General features: G+C 41.2%; 1 protein-coding gene across 7 annotated transcripts in view; it reads right to left on the bottom strand.

Moving 5' to 3' along the window:
• The window catches only part of PUM1 (pumilio RNA binding family member 1), a 49,221-nt gene that overhangs the window by 19,501 nt on the left and 14,412 nt on the right, over positions 1-15,308 (bottom strand). For 3 of the 7 annotated variants that reach the window (XM_081015397.1, XM_081015400.1, XM_081015398.1), the window contains exons 3-9: positions 14,976-15,044; positions 10,254-10,362; positions 9,502-9,680; positions 8,653-8,819; positions 7,038-7,308; positions 6,096-6,189; positions 3,932-4,048 (exon numbers count right to left, since the gene is read on the bottom strand). In XM_081015397.1, coding sequence (XP_080871523.1) covers positions 3,932-4,048; positions 6,096-6,189; positions 7,038-7,308; positions 8,653-8,819; positions 9,502-9,680; positions 10,254-10,362; positions 14,976-15,044 — 1,006 coding nt within the window. The remainder of the gene's footprint in view (positions 1-3,931; positions 4,049-6,095; positions 6,190-7,037; positions 7,309-8,652; positions 8,820-9,501; positions 9,681-10,253; positions 10,363-14,975; positions 15,045-15,308) is intronic. The other 4 variants (XM_081015402.1, XM_081015403.1, XM_081015401.1 and 1 more) reach the window with 3 other exon arrangements.

Raw genomic sequence — 15,308 nt, 5'->3', positions numbered from 1 at the left:
CCAATATCATAACACTGTTACACAAATCTACGGCACAACCTCATTTGGAATACTGTGTACAGTTCTGGTTGCCTCACTTCAAAACGGATATTGTCTTGTTGAAAAAGGATCAGAAAAGGGCAGCCAAAATGATGGAGATGGAACATTTCGCCTAAGAAGAAAGGCTGCAGCATTTGGAACATCTTACATTTTGGGGAAAAGGTGAGTAAGAAGTAACACGATAGAAGTTTATAAAATTATGTACAGCATGGAGCGAGTGGATAGGTAAAGGTTTTACTTCCTTTCTCATAATATAAGAGCTCCTGGACATCCAAAAAAGCTGAATGTTGGAAGATTCAGGACAGATAAAACTACCGTATTTTTCGCTCTATAAGACGCACCAGACCACAAGACGCACCTAGTTTTGGGAGGAGGAAAACAAGAAAAAAAATATTCTGCATCTCAGAAGCCAGAACAGCAAGAGGGATCGCTGCGCAGCGAAAGCAGCAATCCCTCTTGCTGTTCTGGCTTCTGGGATAGCTGCGCAGCCTGCATTCGCTCCATAAGACGCACACGCGTTTCCCCTTACTTTTAAGGAGGGAAAAAGTGAGTCTTATAGAGCAAAAAACACAGTAAGTATTTCCTCACACACCACTTACTATGGAACTCATTCACCCAGGAGGCACTGGTGGCCACCAACCTAGATGGTTTTAAAAGGCGATTTGACAGATTCGTGGGGGAGAAGGCTGTCAGTGGCTTCCTGCCATAAGGGCTATACCCTGCCCTCCAGTTAGGAGGTAGCAGTGCTTCTGAATACCAGTTGTTGGACACCATAGGAGGCAGAACGCTCCAGGCATATGGTCTGTGGCAGTAAGAACAGGATGCTGGATTAGATGGGCCACTGGCCTGATCCAGCAGGCTCTTCTTCTGTTCTTATGCACATCAGTTTGATATTGGAGGACAGGGACTAGTCACTCATCACAGAAACTGGGATCCAGAATATGACTTCAGAAAAGGACATCCTGTACCTATTCAAGACAATCCACTAAGCCTGTTTAATCTCTAGGTGATCCTATTCTCCTATCTTACAACCTCTAACTACCCATGATGTAGTTTAAAAACAGAAACAGTGCTTTTCCAAGACAAGAGAAATAAAAACATGTGTGTTATTGTTTGGCTTCTAGACAGACATAAATATTCATAAACTGAAATCTATGTTTTGAAATCAGAGTGTCTCCGTGGAGTAATTAGCATCTAGCTACCACACTAATATTTGACACAAGTTGTGAATAAAGGCTTATTAAACAGGCAATGTTTAATGTACCATTTGCCAAAACAGTGAAAAACTTTTTTTTCCTTCTCCTTTTTTTGTTACATAGTTAACATTTGCCTGGATAATGCAGACAAAAGCCCCCACTTGATCCATAAGACCAGGTTATGTCAAGCAACTTTTGTTTAGGAAGTATCTGAAGTTGAGATAGAAAGCTTGATTTTAATTAAATGAATAAAAGATCAGTACTTTTCCCACGGCAATTTAAACCATGATTTAAAATCACCTAGATTTTAATCAAACTCCTCCCACCCCCATCTGTGGCTAGATAAATGAATTGCTAATGCTATTTTTTTTCAGATTACCTGTGTGTTTGACTGGGGTGTTAACAGTCTCTAATTAAGTGAGCTGTTGTTACCAGCTGTGCAGAGTATCGAATTAATGTTTGTGTGTATGCTGGAGCGAAAAATGTAATTTGAATTTACTGAAGTAACTAGCTTGAATTGACTGTTTCTAAAGAGGGAGTTGATAATTTGGTTTTTCCTGGCCAGAAAAAGAAAAGAGATCAGTAGACAGAAGCTGAAAGCATGCTTTTGAACTTACTGCACACATTCATTACATGCTTTTGCCACCTGTCTTACATGGAGTTCAAACGTATATGAATAGTTCTACATCCTCTTTTATCCTGGATAAAAATATTGCTCTTCCATTTCGGTGGGAATTTGAACCCAAGCCTGCTTAGCTGAAGTTCAACATTCTGTCCCAGAGCTGGATAACCTGTGGTCCTAAAGGTGCTGTTTGACTACAACTCCCATCAGCCCCAGCTGACATGGCCACTGGATAGGGATGATGGGAGTTGTAGTCAACAACAGTTAAGGAGGGCCACAGGTTCCACATTCCTGCTCTACCGACTACACCACACTAACACACAAGCTGAAGATTCATGGCTGAGCAGGAGTTTGGATCTAGGCTCCAAATAACCAAAGCCACCACTCTAGGCATTCACACAAAATCTCCCACGTAGTCATAATGACAGCACAAACTTCTCATCGTCAAAAGATGATAGATCAGCATGTCACACATTTACAACCCATCCCACCAGCTCTAAAAGGTGGGCACCAGATTGTATTGCCATTATACTGCCACTTCCCCATTAACTCCAATTCCATGCTTCTCTAGTAACATATGTATTACTAGAAGGGAAGAGAAGAAAGAGCAGCGTTTATCAACCACCACCAGCATCTATTCAAGGAGGGCTTCAAGATAAAAGTATGCATCTCCTTAAAATAGTTTTAATATTGCAAGTAGGTGAAAATTCATGTCCGGCTCAGAGCAAATGAGTACTTACAAAAAGCTCTCATTATAGAATCAATGTTCTCAGTGAGGGCAAGAGTGTCATCATTGCTAGACATGAGTAGACCAATTGATATAAAGATAAATAGGGCCTGAGATAATGGGATGGGCCTATGTCATGGTAACTCTACATAACAACAGCATCCCATGGTGGTGCTCAAGTAACCAGGTCCTTGGCTATGTTCCATGAAATTTCCTATATTTAAACACATTTTGGGACAGAGCCATGTGAGAAGTGCTGTGCTTTCACACCTCCACTTTCCAAAAATTATGGAAATGGCCTCCCAACTGTGGCTGCCTCAGAATGGGGCAGAAAAAGGTGGGGTTAATCATGTGCTCCCTCTTTCTATTTCCAATTCAGGTTCAGCTGCTCAGCCTCCCACCTAACAGCTGGCACTCAGGGTAGTGCAGCAGCATAGACCACTTTCCCATGCACCCTCCAGCCTCTGGTAGTCCCAGAGCTTCAACTCTAGATATTTTGGCCTGGATTAGGGAAAGTAGGAGAGCAGGAAAAAAACCCCAGCAATTGGAGGCTTTTTAGAGGATGCTCCCCACTTCATTTCAGTATAACAAATAAAATAGCCCCGTGGCTCCAATATTTAAAACGTGGTTACGAAAATGTCATCACAAGCCCTTTATTTAAGAAATCCACTCTACCATGGTGATCCTGCTATAGTTTCTCACCTCCCAGACCAATTTCGCAAGAGAATATTGATGAACTCATACAATCTAACTTATGCTTTAAACAACGTTGCGTATCTGCTGGACATCCATCTGATATTTCATTTTGAAAGGGGATACTTCCTTCCCACAGAAGTGCAACAGTATACGGTAAAGGGGTGGGGAGGGGTGGGGAGAGAGAGCGTTAACCCCAGCTGTCCAAGCCTTGTATGACTTCCCTTATTATCTTAAGCTTGCTATGGTTTCAGATGCTTAAGCTGTGAAGATGCTCGAACGCAAGAGAGCCCTTGCATGCAAGTAAGACCTACATGAGACCCAATTCACAGGGTCACTTCTGACACGGTGTTCAGTAGCAAAAATTGAGCCAAACAACCACAAGCAGAAGAAAAACAGCGCTATGATAGGTTGGTGCTATAACAGGTCAGTTCTACCGTTGTTCTCATGCTGCTACTTGTGCTTCAGAAGCAAAACATCATTGGGTTCAGTTTTATGCTTTCTCATGCAGTGCTCTACTGCAAGGTGTAAAAACTTTCTACCCATGAGCAGAAAACTCCCCCAACTTACAGCATTTTATAGATAGATAGATAGATAGATAGATAGATAGACAGATTTTTTAAAAATAACCATACATCTCATTAAGCATCTCACCTAATGTTGCAGCTGCGGCAAGCCCTGCCGCATAGGGGTCCGTTCCTGGAGGAGCAGCGCTGATGATGTACGGATTGGGCACAAAGGCAGCAGGAGCTAAACCTGCTGAAAACATACCTGTCAGTAAAAACAAACTTGACTAGAACTGCAACCCTACCAAAACGTGAGTGTGTGAGAGAGAATTGTGTGTGTGCGTGCGTGTCTTGGAGATTGAGCTGACTTATCTATCATGGAAAAAGACACGGGTCTAAAATTTGAGCTGTAAAAGTCAGAAGCTTCACTCAGAAAACAAGTGATTAGGGTTGCCGTCTCTTAAGTCTATTAATTTCCATTGACTAAAAAGGTAGCCATGATTAACTGGTGGGTATGAAATGAAGGTGGCAAGTGATGTCTCGGAGGAGTAATGCCCTTCCTCTTTTGTAAGAGAATGCCTGTTGTAATACATGTGTACATCATTCAAAAACAGAGCACACCCCCCCCCTTTAGAACAGTACCTCCCAACCTGGTGCCCTACAGATGTTACTGTGGCTTCAAATCTCATTAGCTCCAGCCAGCATGGCCAATTGTCAGGGATGATTTTGATGATGGCTCAAAATATTTAGGGGGCACCAGGTTGTGGAAGGCCACATGAGAACAATGTTGTTGTTTTTCTCTCATCTGCAGATCTAATTGAAGATGATACAATTTACTGACCAAGGTTTCTTTAATCAGATGAGAGCATGTAAAATATACAAATGTTCACGTTCAGCTGTAAGATGTTGAAAGCTTCCTAGATTTTTGTGTCGGCTCTGGGACGCCGTGAAATTGAAAAGATGAAAACCACTTCATAAAAACAAAAATTATTCCAGGGATATCTGGAAATTAGTCACAGCAAACATCACACTAGCATCACACTAACTACTTCTACCAAGAACCTTATTACTCATGTGTGTGTATCTTCCTTTGTGACTCTGAGAATTCTCTTAGAAGAATTCAGAACAATGCAAAGGCATATTAATAATAGACTGGAGAAGTAGGAAGTCCTAAAACAGACAGGATACACACACTGGCAGGATACAAAAAGAAGCAGGGGGACACCATATGGGGACACAATATGTGCACACTGTGAGGCATGCTTTCTTGTGAAGCTGTTTGCACCTCGGAGACAAGCAGCTGTGCAGTTTACAGAGAAGCTTGCCTCTTCAGGAGAGAACATCTGTAGGGAAGTTAGGGGGCAAAGCTCTCGGTGTGAACTTTTCTCTCAGGCATCCACATATCCCTTTCTGGGACGCCAACAATGAATGCAAGGAATATTAAGTAGCAAAACAAAATAACTGAAGGAAAAAACAAGCAAACAGATGCTTGTATGCCCTTGCATATACATTTCAAAATATGCATGACAACATATATAAATCTTACAAAATATAGGTTAAATGGTCTTTTGAAAATCTAGCGTAAAATAAATATAATGCAACACTGAAGCTCTTATAATGGAAAATTGTACTGATCACAATTTAAAAGGGAATGTAAACCCTGGAGGTGGAAGTGATTATTCTTACTTACAGTGTTTGGATCAAACCCAGGAATTACTTATTTACTCAACTCTCATTATTAATTGCAAATATGGACGTTTGCCCTTCAACCAAATGCCCATATAAGCAATTACATGTATATCCATTTTCTAATGGTGCAAAGGAAAGAATGTGAGAGCACAGTAACAAAGAATGTATTCAACCAGTTTTGTTAGGAGAACCAGAAATAATGGGCATTGCTAATCCACGTTGTTGGGTCTATTCAAAGAGGGCTTTCAGGAGAAAAACACGGAATTATTTAACTACAACTGGTTTGAATATTGCAAGTAGCCCGTTCATGTCTGGCTCAGAGCAAATGAGTACTTTAAAAAAACTCTCATTACAGAACCAATGTTCTCAGTGAGGGCAAGAGTGTCATCATTGCTAGACATGAGTGAGCCAAAAATATGATGCTCACACCCTGCCAGAGTTACAAACAGTGGAATCTCAAACCTTTCCAACCCCCAATCCCACCAACCCAAGTTCCTATATTACCCCTTGCGTTACCCTTTCAAAACAAATGAATGCTGTTTTGAAAGAAACTTGGAAAAATGCTGATGATCAACAGAAGGCAACCTGGACTCTACTGATAAACAAGGGACTGAAAGACTTACCTATGTGCGGTTGATGAGCAGCTGCCAATGCATATTGCTGTTGTTGTGCTGCTGTCAGTTGCTGAACAGCGAGTGCATTCGGTCTTTGGAACAGCTGAGAAATCAAATTTAAAGATATGTTTTACAACTCAGTTAAAATTCTCAGTTGAAAGGTAGTTGTGTGAACTTTTCTCCAACTGGGCTAAACTTGGTAGGCACCAGGCCTAGGTCATCCAATTAAAGCCTAGTCAGAAAAGATTCAAAATGTGTCTGGCAGGTTATTTTCAATCCAGTGCTGTTAATGTTATGAATGTTAGCACCTTGTTGCCTCAGAGGGTCACAATCTGCTTAGAGTTACTCTCATATTTCTTTCTCACTTTCTGCCAGTCTAATGCCTGCTGCGAGGGGGGTGGGGCGTCCCAAGTGACAACTCTGTATGCAGTCATCAAAGAGCTAAGCTGCATATTTTTCTTACTTCATGACCCTCCTGAGAATGCAGCTGTGGCTCCTGCCACAAAAGGACTGTGCAACGAATGGGTACAGAAGGATCTTATAGTAATAGAATGAAGTGGAAAGCAAACGCAGGATAATATTTTATAAAATATACACTTCTATAAACTAGCTCTCGCTACACGGATCCTCCTACACTTTAGCCAGCAAACCAAAGCTGATGTTCATTTACTGAGCGGAGTAAGCTCCTCAGCTATGATGACCCTAGCTTTGAAGTGCACAACCCATATGCTTAACCTATAGTGCAAGTGCTCAGAGGAGTTAGAAATATCAAGGGAGGGGGAAAGGGATGGGGATATCCAGCCGTTTTATACATATCAAAAGAAAAAGTTGCATGGTTGGGACACAGAGGTTATTCCAGGTGCATAGGTTTGTATGTGCAAACCCATGCCCTGCAGGAGACAGAAATGGGGGGTGGGGGGAAGGATCAATATTAATCAATGCAAGATCTACCTGTTGTTGAGAATTGTAGTCAAATAAGCCCACAGTTGCTGCAGCTGAATCCACAGGTACCTGAGTGCCAGAGTAATCAAACTGAAGCGGCTCCATGCCAACATGTTCCATGGGATCCAGTGGAACACTCTGGGACTCTATGTTGGAGAAATCCTCCACAGGCTTGGCACCATTCGTACTAGCTAGCTGGGCTAAGCCCTCAGATCCATTCTGGTTTGGCCCTAAAAGATCCACATCATTTGCAGAGTTCTGGCAGTTACCAGGTGTCCGACTAAAGAAAAAGAAAAAGCATCACAAAACAGTTACTCAGAGCAAAATTCTTATATTTTTTTAAAAATAAACACCATCAGTGTCAATGGCAGGACAGTTTGAAAATGAATTTTTTTGAGTTGTGTCTTTTTCCCCTTCCCATCTTTTTGAAACACCAAATAACTCACCACCATCACCTGGCTATTTTGTATTGTAGATCTATTGTTGTTGTTGCTGCTGCTATAAGCTGTTAAGTTCCCTTGTCTCTCACTTTATCCCCAATATCTGCCCTATTAAACTACATCTAAAACTCTAGGGTTGTTGTTTTTTAAAGACCTTGCCTTCTCTTTCATACAGCTGCCAATAAATTTGTTTGCAACACTCACCTTGGAGAGCACCCTTTACCACCCCAACCCATCAGATATGGCCATCTTCTCTCTTCTCCTGAACTTGGAAATGGGGTGATGACAGAGGATCCTCCCTGCAGCCACTGTTTGTGGGCTTTGTCGCCTATATTTTGCCTGCCCCAATCATTCACCCCCTCCTTGGTTTGATTCCGTATCTCTTCTTCAGTTACCGTCACCCTCCACCGCTTCCAGATGTATCACATTTCCTTTACCCTGTAGCCTGCTTCATGCAGGGAAAGCAGTTCTACTTGTGCAGGTTGCCCTACACCTACTTAGATCATGGGTGTAAACCACACAGGGAGTTTACATGCATAGAAAAGGTTCCCTGCTGCAAAAGCTCAGCTTCTAGTGAATGGAAGGTGCATTCATTCACCAAGTGTTCTCCCTATTCAAATATATACTAGACACTGTACTACACCAACTGTACCCTTCCCAAGGGATTGCCTCTCATTACCCATCCCCAAACATGTTTCCTGCCATTTATAAATGGGCCTGCTCAGGGAGACTGCAACCCACCTACAATTCACAGGTGCTTTCATGAACAAAAGTTCCATTTGTTTTGCTATTTTGTCTCTGCACTTTTCTTAACTATAGGAAAGTGTGCCCAACCACAGCAGCATATTTTAACACAGATTGGCCCTGAGTCATAAGCAGAGTTCTATTGACAGCATAGCGTTTTACTGCCTCCTGCTTCAACTCACTGTATCCCTTGAAAAGCCACCTCTGAGGTGTGGAGAAGCCTTCAGATGGGAAGAAAGTAGGTTAGCTGAAAGAGAACCCAGCCTGGCCTGCGTGAGCAAAAATGTGTTCTTTTCAGATCTCAAAGGAACACTAAACAAATGTTGATTACAATTAGCAGCTCCCAAGTGAAATCCAATTCCCCCCCCCCCTTCTGCTCTACTGTTTTCCAAATTACAGTTCCAGTACTTTTTTGGATTCACATATAGGTACATACTTACCTAAAATCTTTTGCATCAGCATCAATTCCATTTTGTACAGGCAATCCATTTGCCTTGTCCATTACGTCTCCCTCTTCCTTCAAATCACCTAATTTATCACCATCAAATGTGCCCTTGTTTTTCTTGTCCCCTTTATCATTGTCGTCACTCTCAGCATCCCTTGGCCCCTGTGTAAAATATAGCACTTCACAATGTCTTCTTTTTTAAAAAACAACCACCACCACACACCTCTGAATCAAGAATTTTTACAATTAGCATTTGACATCACCCTAAAATCTGTTTCACCTTTACTGCTATTGCTTATTTTACTGTGCAATTTATAGCGGCATCTTTGATACACTTAATCCCCACCCCTGAACACACATTCATGTGAATGCAATTGTGCACACATAATGGAAACCCTACTCAGCTGCCTCTCTGACTTTTGAGCTTTCTTCAGAACCTGTTTGCACCTAAAAACTAGAACTATCCTTTTCTTCAGGACAAAAGATACAATTTCGGGAGGCTGAATTTTGCACCTAATGCCACAATCTGCACTTTTCCTGCATTCCTGCAGAATTGTGACATACAGTCTTGATCTTAATAAGGTAAGTTACTCAGTGTTAATTCTGTTGAATAAACTGTCAGTGCCTATCATAAAAAAGCAACTGGATGTTCACTTCTGGGCCTAGCTACTCTACTCCCTTCCCGTCCCTTTAAAAAACTATCCTGTATCAGCTTCATATTTTGGGCATTTAGAATGTAATCGATTCCCCAACTGTTCCAAAACTGTGGTGATGAATTGGACATAACAGGAACAGACATAATGATTTAGAGACAGTGACACCAGATATCATCCACTATACTTACAAATCCTCCTTTTCTGAGACAGGAATCCCCCGGGGATGAGCTCAGCACATACTCTACCATGCTAACTCCAAGTCCACCGCTTTCTGATCGTGGGGACAGCACTGAGTTAACCTCATTATTCACATGAAAACCCTGGCCAGGTCTTCTTTGAACCATGATTGGTTGGGAAACAGAATGATCTGCAACAAAAACAAATGGCTATATTTATACATATATCAGGAGCAAAATTGAAGGGGCTCAGCATTAGATTACTGTGCATCTTCAGAAAATGTGCTTCCTAACTTCCTCTGAACAGCTAAAAAGTAAACAGGAGGGAGAGAACTACAGACTTCAAGAAAATGCAGAATTCAAACTAACATCTGGTAACTGATGAAGACAGCAGCCACAAGAACTGCCTTGTAATTACTCATGGGATACCCATCTACATCTTTCTCCAGCTATTTTCATTCGTTCTCTCATGTTGCCCCCTTCCACAGAACCAGAAAAAACAGTAACAAAGAGAGCTAGACCTGTCCTCAACTGTCCATTCCACATCCCCCACAAACACAGAGAGATCAGCAAAGCCCTGCATTAAACAAATTTTAAATAGGAGAACCTTGCATATCTAACTGTACTGTACAACTGTTTAGGGATATTATTTACCTCTTTTCTAAAATGTTTCTACTATAGTGATTTAAGGAGCTGTGAGGAAGAGAGAAAAGAAAAGAGTAGAAAAACTTGCTCCAAATGATTTACGTGATGGTTTGAGGTACCTGATGTCCCCCAAGCGCTGTCTCTCCATTGATCACCCAAAAATATTCCTTTTGGTCCATCTTTGCTTGAATCATCAGACTCCCAAAACTTTTTACCTGGCAAAAGCTGCTGTAAAACAAAATGAGAAATATACCGTATGTTTAAAGGTTATCTTTAAAGATAAACTAAGATATTAGTACAGGTGTTCCCCAAACTTACGCGGGGGTTATGTTCCAGGCCCATGTATGCATAAGCAAAAATCGTGTTAAGTGGGGAACACCCTCTAAACACCCTTTAAATACTCTCTCTGCTGCTCTCTCTCCAATCCAGACCAAAAATACTGTATCCAAAAATATCCACAAAAGCTGAAGCTCTGGGGCTGGCTTGGGACTGGCGGACACATGGGAAAACCAATTTGTGGAGTGAAAGACGAGATCTAGCTCTGGAAAGGGGGCAAATGCATTATTATTTCGTCCTGTCCAGCACAATAATGGGGATCCTGGTTAGAAAACAGACACATTAATAGCCAGTTTCATTAAGCCATGATGGAAGCACCAGAGGAAGGAGAAAATGAGGTGGAGGCTTCTAGGCTCCACAGAAACATCAAACTGGAAAACAGGGTCCAGGGCTAGACAGACTGTTGGGTCTGATCTAGTGGGGCTCTCCTTTGTTCTTAGGTTTAACAAGTCAGGAGCTGAACAATTGAACGGAAAAAACAAGTCCCCTTTCCCTCATGTTGTATAGACATGTGAGCCTGTAGGCAGGTTCTCTTTTCATTATTTCCGTACATACATGATCCAGCACATATTAGAACCTTTCAAATAATAAATGACAAGTGGGACCTGCAGTAAAATGTTGCAATGTGAAGTGCTCCTGCTCAGCGTTCATGCTAGCCAGCAGTTGTCAGGCAGAGGGCCTTCTGGTGGTGGTGCCCGCCCTGTGGAACGCCCTCACATCAGATGTCAAGGAAATAAAAAACTATCCGACTTTTAGAAGACATCTGAAGGCAGCCCTTTTTAGGGAAGTTTTTAATGTTCGAAGTTCTATTCTGTTTTTAATGTTCTGTTGAAAGCCGCCCAGAGTGGCTGGGGAAACCCAGCCAGATGGGCGGGATAGAAATAATAAAATTATTATTATTATTATTATTATTATTATTATTAATCTACAAGAAGCTCCATTCGATCCCTGAATCTGCTTCTCCATTTCCCCCCTCTAATACCTATTCAGCATTCTGTGCCCACTTAGCATGCTTAGTACACATGGTGCTGGGGTGGGGGGGTTGACGGGGGGATTATTAAGTTATTTTTTCCCCTCCAGCATGCTGATAGCCCTCTCTAGTGTCCCTAGTCATCTTGTTTTGGCTACAATTCTGTTTGCACTCTCTAACTGATTTTGCTATTAGAAGGAAGGGAGATATTATGAACTCCAGCTAAAAGGCCTCCCTAGCTTTCCCCCATCCATACCAGCCTAACTCAGGCCCTGCATACGCTCTGAACAAGAGTAAGTTACATGGGATGCTTACGCCTGGGAAACAGCTGTGGCAGAGTGAAGGGAGGCGTTGTCATGCCACAAACCAAGCATTTTACCAACTGCGTAGCACCTTTCCATTACAACTACCACAATATATGTCAGAATGGTTTTCCTGTGTATGTTTAGCTGGTGATAAACAACATCAACTTGTAAATCTTTCTGAGAATGACTCTTCCATTGGCAAACACGGAGATTGCTGGCCCTGAGGTTCTGGCAGGTTTCTATTCCTTTTGCACAACACCAGTACATCCTGAAAGTCTACCTCCCACACTCTACCATTAACCAGTTGCCTTTATTCATTATTTTTTATTTAACATCTTTATAAAGGGCAGAATCAAGCTTCACTTATTCTGCCCACAGTATGCCAAACTGAATCAGAGTCAATTAAAGCACTGACAATGCAGTCCTTGCGGTCTTCTTGGGTTATGAAGTGTTTCAAAGGAAGATACCGTTACCATGGCACATGGAGGGGCCAGAGTTTTACAAATCAAACCCAAGATCTGGCTTATTAAAAACGAAACACCTTCTGGTATTTTTCAAGGTGTGTTGAATTTCAGTAGCCTGGCTATTAAGGCTGTGAACCTGAATAAATATTTGCTCACTATCTTATTAAACCTTTCTTAGGCCTTGGGAACACTTTGCCTCCCTTCCTGGTCTCTTATATTTATTCTTTTCCCAGCTTATATATAAAACCAACTGTTTGTTGTGTTTAAAATTCATGCTTACATTTTATTTTTTGAATAAAAATTATATACTGCCCGACTGTAAAATAAAAAACCTCAAACATTTCATTTTTTTCACTATTATTTGCCTAGCAATCTCTTTTCCAAGCTGACTAATTCAGATAGTATCGTGAAAATAAACACTGGTATTGTTAGGTTTTTCAAAATAGATAAAACTATTTAGTCATTTAGTTAGGTGGCTGGAAACTTTATTCACTGCTTACAGGGTTGACAGCTTAGTTCTTCAGTTCCCCAGCCAACCAGCTGCTCTTTTTCTGGTATTCTAAGTCATGCAGTAATCCAAGTCATCCGTTCTTAGGGTGAGATACTCGCTGCCAAACTATTTCCATGGCGAGATATCCATACCATGGAGTCAGCTGTTTGCTACAAGCCCAGACTTTTGGACAGTTCACTTGTTTCTTGGATGGAAAAGATTATCGGGGGGCTACATAAATTTCAGTGATACAAGGTGTTTGCATGCCATGATTATCTTAAACTGCTGACTCTCAGATGCTAAATTTTGAAGTATGACATCAGATACATTCTTAGTGAGCAATTTCTATTTATGATTTTTCATTTCTATGGATTCAATCGAGAGGCAAGCTAGTAAGTCTGCCTCACTGTGAAATTTTGGACTGCCATTATCTGTGCACTCACTCTATAATTATGTATGTGCAAAGCTCTTCAGTGCTGGCAAATGTAAAAGCTAGTACACTAGAAGGTTGCTGGATCATGCCATTTAGATCCTTTAAGGGGCAGAGGAGGGTCACAAACTGTGAGTCTGCCCTGTTCTCTCCCCCTACCCAATCAAAATTAATTCTCCAAATCTTCCAGTGCTGCATATACCACTGTTTCCCGCCAAAGAACTACTTAATTTCCTGTTACTTATTTCACTGTCATCGTCAACATGAAACATATTCAGGGGCATACTAGCAACTACTTTAATTAGAGTGATGATATCCTTTATCCAGTTATGAAGCAATTAAGTTAGCATACTTGGTTCTTATAGTCAGACAAGCATTTTGCAAATCAGTCAGTGGATTTTCTTTAATATCAGGGTCAAGAATGGACAATGGAGGATTGTGTGGGCTTCATGAGCCATCTTTGAATATTCTATTCATATAATCTCCTGCTTTTTTGGTATTATTTCTGGAATAAAAACCCATATACATGTACTCTGCTTTCTGAGCCCCACAACCAAAAGTGGTCTCTAAAGTGGACTCATATATAGCGTAAGGATCTGCATTTTTCAAATGATCGACAGGCTGTGATTGATTATCAGTTAAACATCTGGCTAGTTCAGATGATAACCTTGAGCTAGGTTAAGAACTTCTGAGAACTTTATCCAGGGATAGTCCACATAAATATTGGCCTATTCCTACCTCTTTTTCTTAATGGTGACACGGACCATTCATAATGTAAGAATATTCTTCACAACTGTGAGTAGGGCAGTGGGGTGGGGAAAGTGAAGACAAACTAATTAGCTATTAATTTCATTCACTGCTCCTGCTCAGGCTGCACAGAAAACGCATTTTGGTTCCTGAAATTCATTCTGATTGTGCAGATAAAATATAACTGATAGAATTATACAGGATATGGCATTAGTGTGTGAAAACAGTCAAGATCCAATGATCCCAAGGCATGCACCACAAAATGGCAAGAGATGGCTTCACTTGGTTGCAAGTGGCCAATAATCAGATGCAAAATGTACCTGGCTAATTTCGAACACTGGTCTTAATTCATCCACCACGCAAATAAATATGGATTCACAGCATTCATTATTTGGAGAACACGCTTATCATGCCGAAGATCCCCAGTTCAATTCCTGACATTTCCAATTAAATGATCAGGTGATGGGTATGATCAGAGTAGCTCATACTGAGCTAGATGGAGAAATAGTTTTGACCTGACATAAGACAGCTTCCTGTGTTCGTTACTCAAGGTGGAACATCCCTAATGTCTTTCACAATCTTGGACGTTGTTGGACTGCAACTCCCTTCAGTCCCAGACTATTTGGCCATTGGACAGGGTTGACGGGAATTGTAGTTCTGCAACATCTGGGTAGTCAAAGTTGGGGAAGAATGGTCTACACTATACACTGCTGCTATTCAAGTGCTCATTTTTCATTTACACTGCAGCACCAAATGATCATCTCAAATCTCTGCAAGATCCACCTCTCTTTCAAGAATCCGTTCTAAATCACAAACCCTGCTTTGTAGCAGTCATGGGTAAAACAGACCTCCTACACAATTTAAGATGGCACAGATGTAGGTTTGGGGGGGGGGCAAAACATGTAGTACCTGGACAAATACCATTATAGTATACTGAGTTTTCTATCTCAGAAAATGGTGCGAGAGCACCTTCTATAGTTCCATCTCTGAAAAGACAAACAGGCCTGGGCCAGGGCAGTATCCAAGAGAAAACGGGACACTGTTTGGGCTTACCTGGAAGGAAATAAAGAAAGAAATGCAACAAAATATGTTCACTTACCTCTCCCATAGCTCTTCCTTCCAGAGCAAGTGCTTGAAAATCATGATTTAATTCATCCATAGATCGAACCTATTAAACATTGAAAGATGCAAGAAAAACAGGTGAAAGAAGCTTTGTCACATGGCCTATAAAACTAAAAGACAGAACAACTGTACACCAATTCTAAACAACATATAAGCAATTGCATATGACTTGCAGAACATAATAAGGTCTGTAAAGTAAACATATTTTGAAGGGGGGACACACATGTATACCAATATAACTAATAACAGCAGAACAAAAAGGCATATTTATATATTCAAGTTAATAAGAGAAAATGAGGTTTAGCAGACA

Source organism: Podarcis pityusensis, assembly GCF_964106645.2.
Source record: "Podarcis pityusensis genome assembly, chromosome: 8".
NCBI classification, from domain to species: domain Eukaryota; kingdom Metazoa; phylum Chordata; class Lepidosauria; order Squamata; family Lacertidae; genus Podarcis; species Podarcis pityusensis.
This window is presented reverse-complemented; position numbering and strand designations above follow the sequence as displayed.